Source organism: Felis catus, chromosome B2 (genome assembly GCF_018350175.1).
Source record: "Felis catus isolate Fca126 chromosome B2, F.catus_Fca126_mat1.0, whole genome shotgun sequence".
Lineage (NCBI taxonomy): Eukaryota > Metazoa > Chordata > Mammalia > Carnivora > Felidae > Felis > Felis catus.
This window is the reverse complement of record NC_058372.1, coordinates 75,397,494-75,421,957: the sequence shown is the minus strand read 5'-3', so window position 1 is coordinate 75,421,957 and position 24,464 is coordinate 75,397,494. Positions and strand designations below refer to the sequence as shown.

The 24,464-nt window shown below is 41.2% G+C and overlaps 1 protein-coding gene across 3 annotated transcripts in view; it reads right to left on the bottom strand.

The window, feature by feature from the left end:
* Positions 1-14,149: 14,149 nt before the first annotated feature.
* MRAP2 (melanocortin 2 receptor accessory protein 2) overlaps positions 14,150-24,464 on the bottom strand; it is a 135,282-nt gene continuing 124,967 nt past the window's right edge. For all 3 annotated transcript variants that reach the window (XM_045057805.1, XM_003986345.6, XM_019830919.2), the window contains one exon: positions 14,150-15,700. In XM_045057805.1, coding sequence (XP_044913740.1) covers positions 15,307-15,700 — 394 coding nt within the window. In that variant the 3' untranslated portion in view covers positions 14,150-15,306. The remainder of the gene's footprint in view (positions 15,701-24,464) is intronic.

Here is a 24,464-nt window from a genome sequence, read left to right as displayed (position 1 = left end):
TTGAGTGTATTTTTGTGTGTTTTTTTATCTGTAAACCTATTAATTAATAGCTACACTCATCCCTCCCTCTGTCCTTTTGACTCTCCATCAGCCATTCGTTCCAAGCACAAACATGGTTAATTCTGAAACACAAGGAAGGGCAAACATCAAATAGATTATTACTTACAAAGAAAAGTACATCCTGTGTTGATGAGGATTCTTTATTCTTTTGGAATAAGCTGTGCATATGGCAGGTGTTCAATTCTGTTTATAGATTAAAGATCCCTAAGTACTACCAGAACTATTAGTTATACCTAAAATCCTCAGGAACCATACTCCATTCCTTAGTCATTGCCCTAAGGGTCTAGGATGAGAACACAGAAGATAGAGAACACTTAGGCTATCCTGAATAGGAAGACTTTCATGAAGAATGAATCTCCAGAAATGATCAGTCCCCTGCTACCAATTACATCCCTCTCACAAGGTCACAAGTTACCTGCATCCACAGGGCAGGAGCCTCACCAGGATATATGGCTTGCTGCTGACACCACTGCTTTTGTGCAGAGGGATTTCTGATTCGATTACTTTGAGCCCATAGCATTCTAGAACTAGTATCAACGCATCACCCTTGGGAAATCTAGGCTTTAGTATTAGGGTCTCATTCCCTGTTACAAAAATCCTAAATTTGTGACTAAATGCCAAGAAGGTGAAAACAAGTATTTCTCTTTCCCACCCATACTGCTAAAAGCTCTGATTAAGTCAGATCCACAGGCACATTATGTATGGAGGTAATCCTATTCAGAGTAAGACACTTTATAGTTACATAGCTCTTCACGCTATCCTGCTTTGAAGAGCTCTTTAGCAATAGGTAGTGAGAGGAGTGGATTTGAAAGTTTTCCAAACCTCCCAAGTTACTGTAATTCTATTTTGGTATTTGAACCCATGAATTAGAGCCTTCCCTTGCAGTTTCTGTAGAAAAGTCAAAAATGGAAAGCACATATATTCTCTTTTAGCACCTGTCCAGCCCTAATTAGCCTATTTACTACTCCCCTCTAGTCTAAACCATAGCAGATCCATTTGTCTCCAGGTTTGCTGAAAGCTTCAGTCACAACCACCTAAACATACAAATAGGAGTTGTGGGAGAGGAAGATGGCGGCATAGGAGGATGCTGGGCTCACCGCGTCCTGCTGACCGGATTCCACCCACATCTGCCTAAATAATCCAGAAAACCGCCAGAAGACTAGAATGGACTCTCTGGAGCCAAGTGTAGACGAGAGGCCCATGGAAGAGGGTAGGAAGGGCAGAGAGGCAGTGCGCGCTACCCGGACTGGCAGGAGGGAGCTGGGGTGGTGGAGGGGCAGCCAGCCCACCCGGCAAGGCACAGCCCCCAAGTCTGGCTTGCAAAAGCAGAGGGCCCGGACTTTAGCCTCTACTACAAAGCTGTCATCAAGACAGCATGGTATTGGCACAAAAACAGACCAATGGAATAGAATAGAAACCCCAGAACTAGACCCACAAACGTATGGCCAACTAATCTTTGACAAAGCAGGAAAGAATATCCAATGGAAAAAAAGTCTCTTTAACAAATGGTGCTGGGAGAACTGGACAGCAACATGCAGAAGAATGAAACTAGACCACTTTCTTACACCATTCACAAAAACTCAAAATGGATAAAGGACCTGAATGTGAGACAGGAAACCATCAAAACCCTAGAGGAGAAAGCAGGAAAAAACCTCTCTGACCTCAGCCGCAGCAATTTCTTACTTGACACATCCCCAAGGGCAAGGGAATTAAAAGCAAAAATGAACTATTGGGACCTCATCAAGATAAAAAGCTTCTGCACAGCAAAGGAAACAATCCACGAAACTAAAAGTCAACCGATGGAATGGGAAATGATATTTGCAAATGACATATCAGGCAAAAGGCTAGTATCCAAAATCTATAAAGAGCTCACCAAACTCCACACCCGAAGAATAATCCAGTGAAGAAATGGGCAGAAAACATGAATAGACACTTTTGTAAAAGAAGACATCCAGATGGCCAACAGGCACATGAAAAGATGCTCAATGTCACTCCTCATCAGGGAAATACAAATCAAAACCACACTCAGATATCCCCTCACGCCAGAGTGGCTAAAATGAACAAATCAGGAGATTTAGATGCTGGAAAGGATGTGGAGAAACGGGATCCCTCTTGCACTGTTGGTGGGAATGCAAACTGGTGTACCCGCTCTGGAAAACAGTGTGGAGTTTCCTCAAAAAGTTAAAAATAGACCTACCCTATGACCCAGCAATAGCACTGCTAGGAATTTACCCAAGGGATACAGGAGTGCTGATACATAGGGGCACTTGTACCCCTATGTTTATAGCAGCACTCTCAACAATAGCTAAATTATGGAAAGAGCCTAAATGTCCATCAACTTACGAATGGATAAATTGTGGTTTATATACACTACTACATGGCAATGAAAAAGAATGAAATATGGCCCTTTGTAGCAACGTGGATGGAACTGGACAGTGTTAAGTAAAATAAGTCATACAGAGAAAGATACCATATGTTTTCACTCTTAGGTGGATCCTGAGAAACTTAACAGAAGTCTATGGGGGAGGGGAAGAAAAAAAAGAGGTTAGAGAGGGAGAGAGCCAAAGCATAAGAGACTCTTAAAAACTGAGAACAAACTGAGGGTTGATGGGGGGTGGGTGATGGGTATTGAGGAGGGCACCTTTTGGAATGAGCACTGGGTGTTGTATGGAAACCAATTTGACAATAAATTTCATATTAAAAATAATAAACATACAAATAGGAGGGAACATTCCTTCCCACCCACACTCACTTTGTAGGATTGTTGTTAAGAAATAAGTTTGAAGGGCAGTATCTACTCTATAGATAGGGGAAATCTATAGGCGGAAAGGAAACATGGAGTTTCATCAGAACAAAATGAATTAGTAAATTCAGGAACAAGCGAAATGGACAACTTTGTGGAGAAGCAGACAAAACAAAATTGTACCAGTTAAGCATCTCTAGAGCACAAAAGCGAAGAGGCAAGAACAGCAGGACTCTGATCCAGCAAGCTATTCTCATTAAGCCTTCCTTGCACTTGAACTCTTAACGGTCACTTGCCAATAGTCCCCTGCCAATAGTCCCCACCTTAGGGTACTGATATTACAATGAGAAAATCCTGATGCAGGGGACAGATGGTAGCAGACTGCACATGATCTGTGTTTAAGTTCTTGGAGAAAGGTCTGGAAGGCATTTTGGAGAATTTGTAAGGTAGGCAAAAGTAAAGTCATAAGGGAAAGAATATTCATAAAAGGGTTAAACTGAGCCTGCTTATTAGAAAAGACTAAGTGGAATGAAGCCCAGGGACAGGGTTTCCTCACCAGCTCTGGGCAGTAAGTGTAAATAATCACAGATTTGCATGCCCATGTCTTACCTGTTAAGCTCATTATCATGGCCACATGTAAGGATCCCTAATAAGAACCAGCAGGTGCTCATCCCCTGGCTTGGGATCAGAGCCTTCACAGCAACTCAGTCCCTCATACATTGTAGGGGCTTAGTAAACAAATTGCTTTTTGTTCCCTGGCCTTCATCTACAAGTACAACCCTCGCCTCCCTCCAGTCCCTAGGGACTATATCTGCACTCTACAACAGGATAACGTTGGGTCTGCAGCTCTACCTTTCCTCTCTGAGTGCTGGCCCCTATTCCCAGTTCCTGCCAGAATTACCCACCATTCTCAAAAAGTCAACTTGTTTGAAACTAGCTCCTCACATTTCTTCCTGAAACCAGCTGCCCACTCCCCTGGGTTTCAACGTTCTCCAGACAGTTCTAAACCTTGAGGCATTCTCAACTGTCAGTCAATTCGGGATGCTAGAACAAATTACCATAGCTTAGGTGGCTTCAACAACAAACATTCATTTCTCATAGTTCTGGAGGCTGGGAAATCCAAGATCAAGGTGTGCGATGACAGTTTGCTTCCTGGATTGAAGAGGTCTGTCTGCTTGTTGTATCCTCACAGGGTGGAAAATAGAGAAGCAAGTTCTCCAGGTATTTTATAAGAGCACTACTCTCATTCATGATGGCTCTGCCCTTACAACTTCATCTAATCCTAATTACCTCGCAAAGGCCCCACCATCACACTGGGGGATTGGGTTTCAACATATAAATTTTGAGGGGACATATTTAGTCCACATCAACTAACTCTCCTCGACATGTGGTCATCAAACCTGTAGCCAATTTCTTCAAAATAATGCCTGTATCTCCCTGTCCCTTTCCACCCCCACATCCACCCGCACTGAAACCCTGTCACCATTTTACTCCTTTTAGTGTAGAGATGAAATTGCCCCTATGCTTTCCACACCCCAAATAGCCTGCAAAACAACATTGCCAGGCAGTTCTTTCTAAAGCTCTGCTTGATGCATACAGGCTTCCCACTTGACCCAGTTGTTTTTAGGTGTAAATGTTAGAATCCTTACCCTAATCCTTCAAGGCACTACTCGGTGTGACCCAGCCTTCCTCTCCAAACTCCATTTCAGACCTCTAATCTATTACACAAATACTCCCTATACCAGTTTTCTATTACTGCTTTAACAAATTACCCCAAACCTGACGGCTTAAAACAGTACAGATTTATCATCTTACCATTCTGTAGATCAGAGTTCCAACACAGTTCTCATTGGGATAAAATCAAAGTATCAGCAGAGCTGCATTCTTTCCGGAGACCCTGGGAGAAAATGTCTCTCTGTTTCGTCCTGCCTTTCCTTCTTTTCCACCTACATATGTTGGCATTGCCCCTCCCTCCGTCCTCATAGCAACCTTGCATCTGAGCATTCTTCCATACCTCTGACTGAAGGCCCAGCTGGGAGAGGTTCTCCTCTTTTAAGGACCCAAATGATTAGATTGGTTCTACCTGGACAATCCAGATGCTCTTCCCATCTCCCCACTTCAGGATCCTTAACAACACCTGCAAAGTCCCTTTTGCCATGTGAGTACCTTTTCACAGGTGGCTACCTTGGGGAAGGTCAGCAGAGAGCATTATTCTGCCTACCACACTCCTCTCATTCAAACCAATCTTCTAATCTTCTAACCACGCCGTCTCTACTAACACCTTTGTTTATGTCCTCCTCCTTTCCATTTGACTATCTCCCCCCTACCACGTCCTTTGTTCACCACACTAGATTTTCACAATCATATTCTTCTCTAAATGGAACATATATTCTACATCTACTGCCTGGTTATAGCTTTCCTTGTATACATACACATACACTCATCCCTGTTCATCTCTTTATTTTCCTAGGATCTTCTAGAGGAGTCAGTTCCACGATGATAATGGCAGCAATGGCACGGGCCTCTTAAGGACTCTAATAAAAAAGGAATCATGCGGAGCTGCCACAGAAATAGGCTTAGAAGTAAATAACTGCTATAGTGTTTATGGAACCTAATAGTCAATCATTTTTTAAAAATTTTATGTCACTATATATATAAGGTTTTAAGGCAAATTTTCTTTAACCACTAACAGATTTTTAGAAAAAAACAAGGAGATTTCTATCTTCTAACAAATTGCCTTTGAAACATGATGCTTTAAGCAACATTAGTGCTCTCTTGCAAATGAATAGGATTTATATAATCTCACCAGATGTAATGAATATGGAAAGACTAAGGGAGAAAACCAAAAAGCCATTCATGTGTGAATTTGAACCTCAAATTCCTCACAGGAGAAACCATTATTCAAGGTGAGTATCACAACGACATGATGCCTGATTATGAGATAGCTGATTTCCCTACTCATAGAACTATGCTGCTAATGTGTTAGAAACTAAAACAATTTCCTTGTTGTATTTGTTCCCAATAAGTATGGAACAGTTTAGACTCTATAAAATCAGACTAAATATATCCCCATACTGCCAGATCACTGAGCTAAATCTCTCCCATAAGAAGGACATGACTATACTCCTAGAAAAAAATCTTCCTGAGAATAATAGGCTTTTAGAAGGTAGGGGCATTACTACAAGTTCCCCCCAATTGAGGACTAGAATAGAGCTGAAGGGGACCAGTGGAAATTTAGTAGGTCTGAGTTGAGGTATCCCTGCCCTAGTAGACAAAGATATCATTGCTATCTTTAAAGATATGACATTCTCCCAAAAGTTTAATGAAGAGGGACTCTGTGAACAATAGATTGACACAACTGCATAATTATCAGCACAAGTCAATTAGAATATGTTTTGATATTTGGACAATGATTATCCTATTATTCTTTGAAAGTGCAGTAATAGCAACAAGTAATCAGGCCTGACAGAACATGGAGATAACAAACAATAAACCATTCTAAATCTGTTGGACTCCTTGACAATATGCAGGAGATGAGCTAGATATCTTTGCAGATCTCTCTTAATGCAGGGCTCACACCTGCAAAGGCTAAAGCTCTCTTTTCAGCAGAGGGAACAAATCAAGATTTCTGACCCGGTGAAGTTTACTAGATGGCATGAAGATCAGAAAAGTACACAGAGCCAAGTATGAATAAATGCAGTTAAGTGTCATATGGCGTGTGAATGGAGCACAGGAGAAAAAGAAGAAATCCCTTTCACCTGGGACCTGGAAAGCTGCTTTTGGAAAACGTGGCTTTGGGGATGGATCTTAAGAAATGGGTGGAATTGTGGCAGAACAGGATGTAAGGAAATTCCAAAAACTGATTCCAAAATTCAGACAGAAACACAAAGGACCCCAGATAGTCAAAACAATTTCAAACAAGAAGAACAAAGTCGGGGACTTACACTATCTGATTATAACACTAACTATAAAGCTACGGCAATCAAGAAGTATGATTTGGCATAATATAGGCAAATAGGACAATGCAACAGAATAGAATATCCAGAAATAAGCCAACACATGTACACGCATGCTGGAAAACTGATTTTCAGTAAAGGTGCAAAGGCAACTCAGTACAAAAGGTTCTTTTCAACAAGTAGTGCTGAAACAATCAGATTCCTAATGCAAAAAATAAACTTTGATCATACATCACAATATATGTAAAGATGAACTCAAAATGGATCATAGACTTTAATATAAAACCTAAAACTTAAAGAAAAAAAGATTAAACATTTATGACCTTGAGTTTGGTGAAGATTTCTTTGACATGACACCAAAAATATGACCTATTTTAAAAAGAATTGATAAATTCAACTTCACCATAATAAGCAACTTCTGCTCTTCAAAGACACTATTAAGCAGACAAAAAGACAAGCTATAGGCTGACAGAAACTATTTGCAGATCATATATCTGATCAAAGATTTATACCCAAAACAAAGAACTCTCAAAAGTCAGTAATAAAACAAACACCCCAAATAAGACAATGAGCCAAAGACATGAAAAGACACTTTACCAAAGATATCCAGGTGCAAAATAAGCTTATGAAGAGATGCCAAATAGCATTGATTATTAGTGAAATGCAATTGAAAACCATAATGAGATAGGACTAAACACATATATTAGAATGGCTAAATTTTTAAGAGATTGATCTTACAAAGTGTTGGTAAGAAAGCAAAACAAACCAGAATTTATACACTGTGAGGAATTTAAAACTATATAACCATTTTAGAAAATGTCCAGCAGTTTCTTAAAAAGAAACATCTATCTGCCATATGACCCAGATGTTCCTCTTCTAGGTGCTTAAGAAAATAAAAGCACATGCCAATATAAAGATTTGTAAACAAATATTCATAGAAGTTTTATCTATAATAGCCAAAATTGTAAACCGAAACATCTATCAACAAGTAAATGGATAAAAAAAAAATACAACATGGGTGATCTCAAAATAATTATGTAAGAAGCCAGACAAAACAAGAGTAGATACCACATGATTGCATTCATATAAATATCATGAAAATACAAACCAATGTATAGTGACAGACAGCAGATCAATTGTTTCCCGGGGAAGAGGTGGGGAGGGAGGGATTACAAGTGGGTATGAGAAAACTTCTGTGGGTGATAAACATATTTATTATCTTGGTTGTGGTGACGGTTTCTTGGGTGTCAAAGTGTATTAAAAAGTACACTTTAAATACATAAAAATCATTCTGTCAAGTATACCTCAAAGTTGTTTTTGAAAAAGCAATTGAGTACTGACCTACCTCAATGGCTGACTGGAGCAAGATGATCACCCCAAACTCTACCTGCCTAACAGGAAGTAGGGAAGCTTCTCTCATGGAAGACAACATCATTTGTAGCATCAATCGATTTCATTCACAATGTCTGCCAAATAAGTAAACAATTTCCAGACATGCAAAGTGTCCAGGCTATATGATTTAATAATACGAGAATAGGAAACATTAGCAAGTGCAAACACAAGTGGTCCAGGTATCAGGGTTAGCAAATGAAGACTTTTAAAATAATCACTTTCAATGTGTTCGATAAACTAGAGGAAATGGTGGACAAAACAGATAAAAGGATAAAGATTTGCACCTCCGAAATATACTGAAATGTATTTTTTAAAAGAATCAAACTGAGGGGCGCCTGGGTGGCTCAGTTAAGTGACCAACTTCGGCTTAGGTCATGATCTCACGATTCTCCAAGCCTGAAGCCTGCTTTGGATTCTGTGTCTCCCTCTCTCTCTCTCTCTCTCTCTCTCTCTCTCTGCCCCTCCCCTGCTTGCTGTCTCTCTCTCAAAAATTAACATTAAAAATAAATATATAAATAAATAAATAAATAAATAAAATAAAACTGATATTCCAGAACGGAAGCTTTTAGTTCTCGAAATACGGGAAACTGAGTTAATTTGGATCCCTTTACAAAGGAAAACGTTCAGTAATACTGGGTAAAATAAAACAACAAAAATAATATAGAGCTAACCATGAAGAAAAGAATTCTCAGATGACAAAAATAAACAGGAAACTTTTAAAGCCAGAATGGTAAGCTTGTGAGCTGATGCCACAGCACCCCAGGGACAGGGTTTTAATCTGCATCCTCAAGTGGGTTAAAATACCCACTCAGAAAAAAGGGGTTCATACCAGGCATAGAAACTGTCTTGCTTTCCTGAGACCCTTCAGTGCAAGGGAGGCAAGGAACTCCATACACTGACATAGGTAAGGGATGAGGACTGGTTGTACCAGGGTTCCTAAGAAAAACAAAACCTCCCTTAAAAAACATCTAAACTCCAAGCTCACGCTTCATGTGGAGGTGGGATCCAAATTTATACTCCTATTTATGAGACAGGAAGCCCCAAGCAAAAGTTTAAAAATAACATAATTCCAGATTGATCACTCAGGGAAATTTTTATTTTTTATTTTTTTAAATAATTTTAAAAAGTTTAATGTTTATTTATTTTTGAGAGAGAGCAGGGAGGGTTAGAGAGAGAGAGACACACACACATAGAATCCAAAGCAGGCTTCAGTCTCTGAGCTGTCAGCACAGAGCCCAACACGGGGCTTGAACCCATGAACAGAGAGATCATGACCTGAGCTGAAGTCAGAAACTTAACCAACTAAGCCACGCAGGCACCCCACTTAGAGAAATTTTTATAAAACCAGGATGTGTGAGACAATCATAGAAAAAAATACTGCTCACTGTAAAGAAGCTCATGCAACTACACACACACACACACACACCCCAGTTGGAAACAATTGACTATAAGAAGTAGCAAACCCAAAACCCCCCAAGATGACTAGTATTCCAGAGCCTAAATTATGAAACAACCAGGGTGCCTGGGTGGCTCAGTTAAGCGACCCGCTTCGACTCAGGTCGTGATCTCAAAGTTGGTGGGTTTGCAGGCCCTGTGCTGCTCAGAGCCTGGAGCCTGGAGCCTGCTTCAGATTCTGTGTCTCTTGCTCTCTTTCTACCACCGCCCTCCCCGCTCGCGCTCTGTCTCTCTCTCTCTCTCTCAAATAAACATTAACAAGTTTCTTAAACTATGAAACAATAAAAGAGAGCATAACATGACTATGGCTAAATCCTCCTTTAAAAATATAAATCATAGAAAATTTAATGGAAAATATTAGGACCTCATGAGAAAAGAACAGGTGGGTTGTTTTAAGAGCCCAACAGAACTTATGGAACCAAAATATATACAACAATTGGTACATCAAATTCAACAAGTTAAACAACAGACTTGAACTTTCAGTATCCAGTATGTTTATTAAAATTCAAGAATAATCTCTCAAACAGTTGTTTAAAAAATAGATAGTTTAAAAAGAAAATAAAAACTACACTAGAATTAAATTTTAAAAAGAGAGAGAATAAAAACAAATGAGCCAAAATGGAGCATGTAGAATAGGTCAATCACTATTTTAAGTGCTTTATATGATTTATCACTTACTGCTCACTAACTTTTAGGTGGATGTTATCCCTTCTTGTTTACGAGGAAACAGTATCTAGGCACCCTGGCGAAGATGGCACAGTTAGCCAGTAATGAAACCCATCTCAAACAGACTATTTCCAGACCACATACTCTTGAGCACGGCTGCATGGTGTAAAGAAAAAAGGAGAAAAGCAGAGCGAAGTAAATAGAAATCACAAAATAAGAGGCTAGAAAGCAAACATCATCAGTAATCACAATAGGGAACAAACCTGCAAGTTAAAAGATTTACAGATTGTTTGCCTGAAACAAAGCACAATTAAAATTTAAAACAGATTGAAAGTTACAAAGAATACATAAAGAGGTCAAACGTTGGAGACAGAAAAAAAAAATCAAGTAAATACTAACCAACAGCGAGGGACCCATTGAAGCCTTCACCGGGTTCTCCGTTTCTTGGAACCCAGTTTGATGTGCCGCCAGGCAACTCTGCACCTGAGCAACAGACCGAGTCTCCCAGAGCCTTAGTTCTCCTGCCTGTAAAATAAATATAAATACATATAAGAAACAGTCCATCCCTCCCTCCAGCCAGTTTTACCGGCTGCCTCCTGTGTTTCAGACACCTGTCTGGCCCTTGCAGAGCTTACATTCTAGTAAGAGGGACACGAAGGAAACCGCAGACATCGTAATCATGCAAATTGTACAGTATGGTAGGTGATAAGTGCAGTAGAGAAAGAAAAACAGAGTTTGATCAGGGAGATAGGGTTCTGGCCAGGAATAAGGGCAAGGCAGTGCCCAGTTTGAAAGAATGGCCAGCGTAAGCCTCACTAAGAACACTGAGGAGGGGGCTGTTGCTACTCAGGATCCAACAAAGCACTACAACGAGGTGATGTCAACGCCAGGGATTTGCGGTCTCTCAATTCTGAGGCTGAAAGTCTGAGATCAACGTGTCAGTCAGCACGACTGCTTCCTTCTTAAGGCTGTTGAGGGGAAGTCTGCTCCAGGCATCTCTCCTTGGCTTATCTTCTCCCGACTTTTCTTCACGTGGACTTCATCCTATGCGTGTCTCTGTGTCCAAATATTCCCTTTTTATAAGGACACAAGTCATATTGGATGAGGGCCCACCCTCGTGACCTCTGCTCCAACCCTGTTTCCAGATAAGGTCACATTCTCGACCTTTAGGGCATAGGACTTTAACATGTGATTTTGGCAGGTTGGGAGGGGGCACGATTTGACCCATAACAGGGGGCATTTGAAGGAAAAAGCTAAAAGAGGTGAGAGAGTGGGCCAAGTGGACATCTAGAGGAAAAACATACCAGACAGAGAGACTGGCCAGGGCAACAGCCCTTAGACAAATGTCTGATGTTTTCAAGGGATAGCAGGAAGGTCAGTGGGCTGGAGCAGGGTGAGCAGGGTGAGCTGGGGGGAGAACAGATGAGATCAGCTGGGGGACGGAGGGAGGAAAGCCTTGAGGTCAGTATAAGGACTCTAGCTTCCTTGCTGAGTGACACTGGAAGCCATTGCAGAGTTTTGAATGTTTGTTTATTTTGAGAGAGAGAGAGAGAGCAAGCACAAGCAGGGAAGGCGCAGAGAGAGAGGAAGAGAGAGAGAATCCCAAGCAGGCTCCATGCTCAGCATGGAGCCCAACACAGGGCTCAGTCCCACGACCCCGGGATCAAGACCTGAGCCGAAATCAAGAGTCAGACACTTAACTGACTGAGCCACCCACGTGCCCCCATTGCAGCATTTTGAGGAGAGAGGTAATTGGACTTAACTTATATTTAAAAGGATCATTTAAGCCTCTGTATTGAGAGTTCTTATAGTGGGGTTACAAAAATTAAGTTAGCACAGAGGCTGCTTGGTACCCAATAAATGTCATCTGTTACTGTTTATAAGGGTGTTGGCAATGTCCCACCCAGATTCCTTTACTAGCCGGTTTGTCATTCCTAGCTTCAGGGGCAGTGTTGGTCCACTAGTTCTCCATTCTCTGGAGAATTGTCATTGATCAAAGCAAAAGCCACCTTCCCCTGACCAGCTTGGAGTTACAAAAGGTCATGCCCCAGCCTCAAGAGGGAATGATTCTGTGGTGCAATTTGTGCCTCTTGTCTAATGGAATGAATACATGTGACACAGTGAGAAGTCTCACAATGTTCTTGAGAATGTGACACCTGGAGAGAAACACTGCCAAATTGGGCTTTAAGGGACAGAGAGAGGACAAGATGAAAGTAGGCTGTGAGACCCCCCCCCCAAAGTTCTACATGCAGGAAACAGGTTGATAAACTACTCCATTACAAATACATTTAAGAAAAAGAAAGGATGATTGAAAGGGCAGAGCTGCAGGCCCAGAGGGCAAAGCCATGAGCCACAGAGGATTATTTCCAGGACAACTGAATGGAGTTAGCCCAAATGAATTTCAAAACTGCTTAGGACTGGTGAGTCCTTTTTTCCTTCCAGTTTCTCCCTTTTGGAACAGATATCTATAACTGGTCTGATGTGCTTGTCCCACCATTGTATTTTGGGAACAAATTACTTGTTCTCTAGTTTCACAAGCCACAGATGGAGAATTTTTCCCAAGATGGATCGTACCCAGGGTCTCACCCATACCTGAGTTAGATAATTATGATGATGAAATTGGGACTTTTGAGCTAATAAGATTTAGACTATAAATTGGACTTTGAGTTGATGCTTTATAATTGAGCCTTTGGAGGATGTTGGGTTGAGGTGAATATATTTTACATGTGAGGTGCTCATGAATCTTTGGGGCCAAAGGGAAGACTGTAGGCTAACACCCTCCCAAAACATGTCCAAGTCATAATCCTTGAATTTGTGAGTATGTTACCTTACATGACAAAAGGAATTTTGCATATGCAATTAAGAATCTCAAATTGGGAGATTATCACGGGTAATCTAATGCAATTGGATTATAAGGGTCCTAATGGGTCCTTATAGGAGAGAGGCAGGATGGTCAGCGACAGAGGTATAAAGTAGGAGCAGAGGATGGAGTGATACAAAGTCCTAAGCCAAAGAGTGTGAGTAGCCTCTGAAAGCCGGAAAAGGCAAGGAAGTGGATTTTTCTCTAGAGCTTTCAGATGGAATATGGCTCTGATGACACCTTGATTTTAGCCCACTGACACTGATTTTGGACTTCTGTGCTCTAGAACTATAAGAGAATAAACGTGTGTTGCTTTAAGCTAAATTTGTGGTACTTTGCTACAGTAGCAACAGGAAATGAATTTAGGATCCAACATGACCATGAAGAACATGTTGCCTGCTGTGCTGTAAGAAGTTCTTTGTCTCTGAGCCAGGAGTCTCATGTCTTCTGCCAGCATCCACAAAACTGGACCTGGCTTAAGTTGATAGCTTGCAGGAGGTGTAAAATCTTATTCCCTTCACAGTTTTTGACATTTAGTTAATAAGAATGATGGTATGGTCATAGGTATTTTTCCAACTTCTAGTAACACTCTTCTAATGAATCTATTTCTAAATAAGATACCACTTAAATAGCTTTGAATCTTAAGAAATGGCCTATGGTTTATATTTGGTTGTTTAAGTGATGAATAGTAATATTCATATTAGTAAAAGTTAATAAAACCAGCATTCTTTAATGAAAATAGCAAGTATCTATTTGCAAAAATGTGCTAATTACAAGAAATGTTCCATGCTTTGTTCTACTGTTTAATGTTAGAGTCTTAAAGAATAATATTTTCCTCAAAAGATATTATAGAAAAGGGATTTCTTCTGGTGGGATAACTCCCAAATGAAATCTGGTGCATGACTCAGACCAACTGGGCTCCTAGAGATGACAGAAATTAGGAAGCATTATAAACGTGGAATAATTCTTAAAGGAAATGAAAAATTTGGATGTGTGAGAACAAAGAACCAGAGAAAATTCCTGTGCAAATGCATTTATTTTTTAGCTTTAGCAAGACAGGTGGTAAACAAACTCATGATGAAAATGCCACCCAGAGATTAGCAGTTGGCCATGCAAGCAACTGTGTGCGCAAAACCAAGTTGTTTCCAATACCAGTGTGCAGACTGGATTCTTTCATGAAATTAACTCTGTGTTGCACCAGGCCACCCTGCATATCTGTTGGTGGGGATTTACAACCCATTCACCATCTCAGCTCAAAGTCCATACACGAGTCACATGACTATCACCTACACATCTGCCAAGTAAATAGCATGGCAAGTACTCTTCTTGTGACGGACGCACGCCAACACAGAGATACAAAAGGCACCTCCTCTCACTGAGCTGACAACCTTCTCTACATTTCTGGGAACAAGAGTGCCATGCGATGTACCATGAATTGGTACCATGAATTGGTTCATTCTGGGAGAAGAGGGGCAGGGCTGGCCCTAGCTTTTAGCATGGGTGGCTGGAGGTTCTCAGAAGAGCTTTTTCAGTACAATCAAAGAAATGTTGGCCATGGTGACTGAGAGATGTGTCTTCTGACCTCCTCATAGATGCTTGGACCTCTGACAAAAGCTGGGCTCAGTTAAGGGCTGAGTGGAAGGTACCAACATAGGGCATCCTACAAGAGATAGGAGGCAGTGCCCTGGTTTATACTGTATTATGTACATTCCAGCTTCTTCTGGATGCAAAGTCACAAATTCACAAAATATTAGAGCTGGGATGAGTCATCTACTTCAAACTCCTCATGTTACAATGAACAATGTGGCAGCCCAGAGAGGTAAAGCAACTTGCTAAAAATAGAGCGTGGTGGTGGCAGGGCCAGACTGGAATGCAGCATGCTAACCCCCATTCAAGAACACTGACACTCTGTGCAGCCAAACTTTTCAACAACAAGAAAGATGAGACCATGCAAATACTTTATTCTCAAAAAAGCCTGAACTGTGTTTAAAGGCACAGAAACTCAGCTTCTTCAGCTCTTTTCTGAGGGGGCTCTCTTCTCTGTGTCTTTCTTTCTATCTCTGTCTCCCATGTCTCCCTCCCAACACACACAAACAACTTTGGTCAGTGGAGATTTCTTGCTTTACAAAGACGGATCCAACATCTCCAGGAAGACACTTTACAGAGTATGTTTCTCAATCCAGGTCTTTGTGTGACGTCTGGGAAACTGGCTTATTTTCTAGAACAATAGGTGGTTCTGAAATCAGAAGATCATCCTCCCCAAAGGAGGAGTTCTGGTCTGTGTTCACGAAGTTGGGGATGTCAAACTTCATGAGCCTGTTCAACTCCTCCTCTGGCCGCCCGTTGCTTCTAATGGCTTCCTGCAGTTGAACACAGCTGTCAAGGGCTGTGGTCTGCTGACAAGCTTTAGCCCTATCCAAGTGTTCCACTTCGTTGATGTAGCAGTGAAAGAGAGACCTGGATTCCTCATTGCCCTGTCGAGAAAACACCTTATCTGGCTCCAGTGGTCTTCCGAAGTCTGACACAAAGCTATTCATTCTGAATCTCTTCTCTGAAGACTCTGCATTGCTGTAGAGAGAAGGAAAATAAAAGAGTGCTTACATACCAGCTTGTTCACCTACAGAAATCGTGGGTTTTGGCATGTTGGGCAGACCAGCATGTTTCCACTGAGCCTCGAGCACGTGCCTCTGTACAGGACAGAGAAATACCACAACGGAGAGATATCACTTCTGAACATGTAAATAAACTCAAGACAACTGGACCATCCCGAAAAGACATCTTGCTGAGGAATCCCCCAATATTCTGGATCAAACAGCCATGCTTCTCTGGGACTCTTGGATCACCTGCATCAGAATTAGTTGAAGTGCTTCTCAAAATGCAGAATCCTGCAGGGCAGGCACTTGGGTGGCTCAGTCGGCTGAGCGTCCAACTTCGACTCGGGTCATGATCTCACAGTTCATGAGTTGGAGCCCTGCATCGGGCTCTGTGCTGACAGCTCGGAGCCTGGAGCCTGCTTCAGATTCTGTGTCTCCCTCTCTCTCTGCCCCTCTCCCACTCATGCTCTGTCTCTCTATGCCTCTCAAAAATAAAGAAACGTAATTTAAAAAAAATGCAGAATCTTGGGTCAAGACCTTTAGAATCTCCAGAGGTAGGGGCTGTGTTTTCATAGAATCGCCAGGGATCACCACTGATCGTCAAGTTTAGGACCCTTGACCTACATCAGATCAGCCTGAACAGCAGTGCTATCTTACAGGGTAAGTTTCATATTTGTCAAAGTGCTTTCATGTCCATGTATCTCACTTGATTCTCAAAACTGACCAGTGCAGTCACTTAGGGCAGGAATCATGATACCCATTTCACAAATACATGAGCTAAGGTAAAGAGCCATCAGATTGCCCCCCTGAGTCACAAAACCAGTTAGTAATGGCAGTGAGAATAAAACCCACTTTCCTAATTCCTTGTTTTATTTAATGTGGAACCAATTAGCAACTCAATGGTAATAAGTCAGTGAATGAATGAATAAAATAAGTGTTGATTAACCCCATTAGAGCTTTGAATAACCTGACACCCATCTATTTTAATCACCATCCTTTCCAGGTTTCTACAAAGGTTGCTCACACACAGGTAAGTGATTCTTTAAGGGTAAGAATCATGACTGAACACATTTTCAAATCCAGAATAGAAGCTGACAAAAATTAGATTCTAGAAGTCTGTTTAACAAGCATGTGATCTCCATGATTTTAGTTCTAAATCTCTTCCTTCCCACCCTATCACTTAGGACAAAGTTCTTATGACCAAGCTCTCATGGGGCAGAGGGCATGGATGCAATTTTTTTAAGTTTATTTTTATTTATTTTGAGAGAGAGAACATGAGCAAGTGGGGGAGGGGCAGCGAGAGAGGAAGAGAGAGAGAATCCCAAGCAGACTCCACACTGTCAGCACAGAGCCCAATGCAGGGCTCAAACTCACAAACTGTGAGATCATGACCTGAGCTGAAATCAAGAGTCAGATGTTTAACCAACTGAGCCACCCAGGGGTCGGTCCCTGGATGCAATTTACAGTCTGGAAAATCTGACTGTATGGACTCCATATATTACTTCCATATAGACCTCTGGATTTTGGAGGTCAGTTATCCTATAAGCTTTGCAATCCAGCAGCTGAGGGACTTTATACCAGCTCTCCAACCTGATTACCTGGGTGACATCAGACAAGGCATTCTTCTCAGAAGCCTGAGTTTTCCTTTTTTTTTTTTTAATTTTTTTTAACATTTATTTATTTTTGAGACAGAGCATGAATGGGGGAGGGTCAGAGAGAGGGGGAGACACAGAATCTGAAACAGGCTCCAGGTTCTGAGCTGTCAGCACAAAGCCTGACGCGGGGTGAACTCACAGACCGTGAGATCATGACCTGAGCCAAAGTCAGACGCTTAACCGAACGAGCCACCCAGGCGCCCTGATCCTTTTTAATTAAAAAAAAAAAAAAATCAGGTGAACAAATATCATAGCCTACTGAGCAAATGTGATGTGAAGCTCAATGATTTATACAAGAGTACAATGTTCACCAAGTCACATATTCAGAATTCAGAGAAAAAGCACTTTAGAGGGACTGACAACTTCTGCTTTAATGCACATTTAAGAGGTCTTATCTTTCAGTAAGTGGTTTTCTTCCCCTAATTGTCACTTCACCCAGGTTTAAAAGATGTTTGAGAGTAGGAATGAGTGTGCCGGCAACCTGTGACCAAATAAGATAAAATGTCACCTAGGAAAGAAGGGCTTAACACATTTGGAAACGGCATGACTAAGATGCTGGGGCTTATGTCACTTTCCAAATCCAGGGCTAAGAAGCAGCTGAGGCTTCTCTGCCTGCATGGAGCATCTACCGAGTATGAAAGCAGACCCAGAAACCCAGCTGTGGGCAGCAGCTCTTCCATAACCTAGGCTACATTTTCTCAGGATTAAGAAGTGGCTCCATTAATCATCCTTGCTGAGAAATTAGTCAGTCAGAGAACTCATATGACTTCACTCATATGAGGACTTTAAGAGACAAAACAGATGAACACAGGGAAGGGAAGCAAAAAGAAATAAAAACAGGGAGGGGGACAAAAGAGAAGAGACTCTTAAATATGCAGAACAAACAGAGGGTTGCTGGAGGGATTGTGGGAGGGGGGTGAGCTAAATGGGTAAGGGGCATTAAGGAATCTACTCCTGAAATCATTGTGGCCCTATATACTAACTTGGATGTAAATTAAAAAAAATAAATTAATAATTAAAAAAAAATCATCCTTGCTGAGCCAAGAGGAGACCAAAAGAGTTTTGTCTTCCTGCACGGCAGAGCCAGGAGGTGGACAGTCAGGCCCTGGAGGTGCCTTCTCTGCCCCACCCGGCTCTTCTGACCTTTCTCCTGATGATCTCTTGGTGTGATAACAGTGCAATTTGTCTGATTCTCCCTCCCTGAGAACAAGGCAAAAGTTCACCTTTGTACTCTTAGAATTTGGTAAATGTTAAACACTCAATAGATCATCCCTTTATTCTTCTTTTCTTTCTTTGACTGGTAAACTAAAGAACCTATATGTGAAAAAAATGTAATCACAGACACAGATTGCTTCAATTCCATTTATTCCATTATAGGGTAAAATTTACATATTGGAACTCATAGATCATAAAAGCAAAATCCCACGTAAACATCCATATAACTCTCAGTGACCAAGATAGACAATGTTTCCTTTCTCCTAGAAAGTTTCCTTCCATTCAATTTCTACCCACTTTAGATAGCACTGCCTTGATCTGTCTAATGATAAGCTTTGCTTATTCTTGAATTTCTAGTCAATTTCCACCTCCTGTAGGTAAAGTGTGTGGATTTTTATCACCACAGATTAGTTTAGCCTGTTTTTAAAATTCATACAAATTCATATAATATATAACCTTCTGTGCCGGATTCTTTTGCTTAGCATAATGTTTTTTGAGAATCATCCATGTTGTTACATATAACAACAGTTTGTCCTTCTTGCTTAGTGATATTTCATCATATAAGTTTGTTACAATTTGTTTATTCATTCTCCTGTTAAAAGATATCTGGCTTGGGACACCTGGGTGGCTCAGTCAGGTAAGCCTCTGACTTCTGATTTCGGCTCAGGTCATGATCTCATGGTTCATGGATTTGAGCCCCGCATTGGGCTCTGTGCTGATGACGCGGGACCTGCTTCGGATACTTTCTCTCCCTCTCTCCCTGCCCCTCCCCCCACTCACCCTGTCTCTCTAAAAATGAAAACAAAAGACATCTGGCTTGTTGACAGCTTGGCACTGTTGTGAGTAGAGCTATGAACACTTTTTTTTTTAAATGTTTACTTATTTTTGAGAGAGACAGAGACAGAGCGCAAGTGGGTTAGGGGCAGAGAGAGAGGGAGACACAGAACCCAAAGCAGGCTCCAGGCTCCGAGCGGTCAGCACATAGCCCAACATGGGGCTTAAACTCACAGCTATGAGATCATGATCTGAGCTGAAGTCGGAAGGTCAGCGGATGGAGTCACCCAGGCACCCCGCTATGAACACTCTTAATTAGTCTCTTTGTAGATACATGTTTTTATTGCTCTTGAGTAAATACCTAAGAGTAGAATTCCTGGGTCATAGAGTAGACACGTGCTTAACATGATAAGAAACTGCACTTTTCCAACGTAGTTGTGCGATTTTACAACCTCACCACAAAGTATCAGAGTTCCAGTTACTCCCCATCCTTGTCGACATTTGGTGTTGTCGGTCTTTTCAATGTTAGTCATGCTAGTGGGAGGGAAATGGCATCTCGTTGTGATTTTAATGGGCATGTCTCTGATGTCTAGTCATGTTGAATACCTTTGCATGTGCTTATTGGTTATTGGTTTATCTTCTTTTGTGAAGTTTCTGTATGAGTCTTTTGCACATTTTAAAAATTGGGTTATTTTTGTTATTGATTTGTGACAGTTTTGTAATATATTTTGAATACAAGCTGTTTGTCAAATGCATTGTAAACATTTTCTCTTGATCTGTGATATACATTTTCATTTTCTTAGGATGCCTTTTGAGGGGTGCCTGGGTGGCTCAGTCAGTTAAGCATCCAACTCTTGATTTCAGTTCAGGTCATGATCTCACATTTCGTGAGATCAAGCCCCATATTAGGCTCTGTGCTGACACCACAGATCCTGATTGGGATTCTCTCTCTCCCTCTCTCTCTGCCCATCCCATGGGTGTTCTCTCTCTCTCTCTCTCTCTCTCTCTCTCTCTTCCAAAATAAGTATTTTTGAAGGTGCCTTTTGATGAGTGGAAGCTTTAAATTTCAGTTAAGTTCAAGTTATCAACTTTTAAAATTTTACATTATGTTTTTTATATCATCTCTAAGAAATAATTGCCTACCCTAAATTCATGAAAATATTCTCCCATGCTTTCTTCTAGAACTATGCTGTCCAATATAATAGCCATTAGCCACAGGTGGCTATTTAAATTTAAATTATGTAGAATTAAAAAAAAAATCAGAATCTCTGTTCTATTACTCCCATTTCAAGTGCTTAAGAGCTACCTATGGCCAGGGTTTACCTGCATGGACATCACAGAGAACAGTTGCATCATCACAGAACTGCTCTTGGACAGAGTTGTTCTAGGAGCTTTTACTGTGGGTATATGAACCATGTTGAAATAGGGGTCAAGATTCCTTTCTTTGTTTATCCTTTTTTTAAAAATTTTTTTTAATGTTTATTTATTTTTGAGACACAGAGACAGAGTGTGAGTGGGAGAAGGGCAGAGAGACAGGGAGACACAGAATCCGAAACAGGCTCCAGGCTCTGGGCTGTCAGCACAGAGCCCGATGTGGGGCTCAAACCCACAAACCATGAGATCATGACCCGAGCCGAAGTCGGACGCTTAACCGACTAAGCCACCCAGGCACCCCTTTGTTTATCCTTTTGACCCAGCACTGTTAAGAGACCTTCCTTTCAATCGACCTTAGACACAGTCACAGACAATAAGAAAAAAATCCATTCACAATAGCATCAAAAAAGTAGAATACAGGCATACTTCATTTTATTGCCCTTTGCTTTATTTGCAAGTTCACAGACACTGCGTTGTTTTTTTTTTTAACAAATTGAAGGTTTATGGAACACCGTATCTGGTGAGTCCATTAGTGTCATTTTTCCAACAGCATTTGCCCACTTTGTGTCTCTGTGTCACATTTCAGTAATTCTCACAATAGTTCGAATGTTTGCATTATTATTATATTTGTTATGGTGATCTGCAACCATTAATCTTTAATGCCTACCTCTTAATTGTTTTGGGGGCACCACGAACTGTGCCCTCACAGGACGGCAAACAATAAATGCTTTGTGTGTTCTGACTGCTTCACTGACCAGCCACTCCCCATCTCATGTCTCTTCCTCTCCTTGGGTCTCCCTATTTCCTGAGACATAGCAATATTGAAATTATGCCAGTTAATAACCCTACAATGGCCCTAAGTGTTCAAGTGAAAGGAAGAGTTACAAATCTCTCACTTTCAGTCAAAAGCTAGAAATGATTAAGCTTAGTCAGGAAGTGAGTGCCATTACTCGAACTGGAACCCACCTGTCTATCACCTCTTGGCCCTTCATGAATTATGTCTTGTGTCACCTCCTGCTAGAAGTCTTCCCTGAGTCCTTCAGTCTGAGTTAGAATGTTCTCCTGGAAGACTGGGTGCTTCTCTCCATCTGTCTGCTCACTCTGTATTACACTCTTTTCTTATCTGGCACCCTCATTAACATTATCATCTCTTGAGGGCAGTTATCACGTGTTTCTTGCCTATTTCGTAATACTTAGCACAGTACTGGGCATATAATAGCTGCTCAATAAATTTCTCTTAAATGACTTAATGATGAAGAGATCTGAAACTAAATCAACCCTTGGCTTGGCAGGCAACCTCTTCTATAGTTTCTACAAGGTCAGAAATTAATTCAAGGGCAGCATACCCAAACACGGTCAAAAAGTAAGGGCAAGAGAGCCTTAATAAGGGATGGTCTATTGGCAGGCACCTGGGTGGCTCAGTCAGTTAAGCGTCTGACTTCAGCTCAGGTCATGATCCCACGGTTTGTGGGTTCAAGTCTGTGACGGGCTCTATGCTGACTGCTGAGAGCCTGGAGCCTGCTTCAGATTCTGTGTCTCCCTCCCTTCTCTCTCTCTCTCTCTTTCTCTCTGTCTCTCTCTACCCTTTCCCCATTTGCTCTCTGTCTCTGTCTCTGTCTCTCTCTCTCTCTCTCAAAAAAATAAATAAACATTTAGAAGAAAATTTAAAAAAAATAATAAGGGATGGTCCATTAGAGTCTCTGAGTGTGGACTCTAGAGTGAGAGATACAGGAGGTCCAGCAAACTAGTCTCCCCCAGGTCTGCCCTGCACCTACTTTTGGTACAAGGAAACAGCCTACCTCTGCCCCCTACAATGCTCTCCACATCCTCAAGCTCTGTTCCATACTCTTCCATGGTGCCTCTCACATAGGTCCTTGGAACTCATATACCGTAGAGTTACTAAAAGGGCATCTTGTACTTTCTACAACTGGCCAGCCTTGGAGGCTGCAGGGCTCAAGTTCCATGGGGAAGATTTCCTGCCACTTATTCGTAAGAATGGCTTCAAGGAAAGCCAGTGAAAATACTGCCCCTCAGTGGCTACCCATTTTTTAAAACAGCATAGCCCTAATGAGTAACAACCAAAAATACTTTTATTTATTTAATGCAGTGAATATCAAAGGATTCTCACCAATTAGGCATGGGAAGTTTGCAGCCAGATGTGGTCTTTTTAAAAATTTATTTATTTGAGAGAGAGAAGTAAGTGAGTGCGGGAGAGGGGCAGAAGGAGAGTGAGAGACTCTCAAGCAGGCTCCACGTTCAGCATGGAGCCTGAGGTGGGGCTCAATCTCATGATCCTGGGATCACGATCTGAGCTGAAATCAAGAGTTGGATGCTCAACCGACTGAGCCACCCAGGTGCCCTTGGATGTTGTCTTAATTTAGTTTTTAGGAAAGAAACACATGCCATATTGTTAAGGATGCCTTTCCAGCCTGTAGATGGCCTGGGTACCGCTCTGTGGGTTGTTATGCTCCCATGAAAAAGAGAAGACAGCAAGTTTCAACTTTCTCATTCTCTCAAATTCAGCTGCATAGGGAAAAACAATGCTCAATGGCACCTTTTAGATCAGTTAAAAGAGTTTAAAGTCAACTTGTTCTTCTACAGCTTTGGTTACACTTGGGAAAATTAAAAACTACAAGGGCCAAACATCTTAAATTCTACCTTGATTAAAATTACAGTTAAAGCCAGAAGCCAGAAGCTTCAAAAACTGAAACACTGAAAGAATGAGAAGATTTGAGATGTTGACTGGCCTGGCAATTAATACCATGTTATAAGTTATCATGAGGAAAGGAGAGAATACTGAAGAATATTGTGCTATAGGTTAAATGTCTGTGTCCCTCCAAAATTGCTGTGTTGAAATCTACTCCCTCTTGAGATGGTATTAGGAGGTGGGGCCTTTGGAAAAGGATACTTAACCTTAATGAATGGGAATATGCCCTTATAAAAGAGGCCCCAGGAAGATCCCTTGCGCCCTCCTTCATATGAGGACACAGTGAAAAGTTTGCCATCTAGGATTTACCAAATCTATGCCATCTATGATTTACCAAATCTATGATTTACCAAATTTACTAAGTTTACCAAATCTGCTAGCACCTGGATCTTCAACTTCTCAGCCTTCAAAAACTGTAGGAAATAGATTTCTATTATTTGCAAGCTTTCTATCCTATGATACTCTCCTATAGCAGCCTGAACAAACGAAGACAGTTTGCCACAAAATTTAGAATCATCAATAATTTTAGCATTTTAAATTGTTTTTGTTACATTCTAGATCTTGTCATTATGAAATTGATGATCTAGCTACTGTGCTCAAGAGAAGGCCTCCTGTGTCATCCTAACTTTTTAAAAATTACAAGAGTTTATTTTGAGAGGAAATTGGACCTTGTAATCATTTATTGCATTTATTTGTTTTAAGAATTTGTATTCCAGGATGCCAGAGTGGCTCAGTCAGGTAAGTGTCTGACTCCCGGTTTCAGCTCAAGTCATGATCTCACAGTTTGTGAGTTTGAGTCCTACGTAGTCAACACAGAGCCTGCTTGGGATTCTCTCTCCTTCTCTCTCTGCCCTTCCCTCGTTCGTGTGCGCTCTCTCTCTCTCTCTCTCCTCTCTCTCTCTGTCTCTCACACACGCACATACACACACACACACACAAAATAAATAAACTTAAAAAAACCTTATATTCCTCATTTTCATCTTGTTTTAAGAAATGCAATTGGCTGGGGGGGG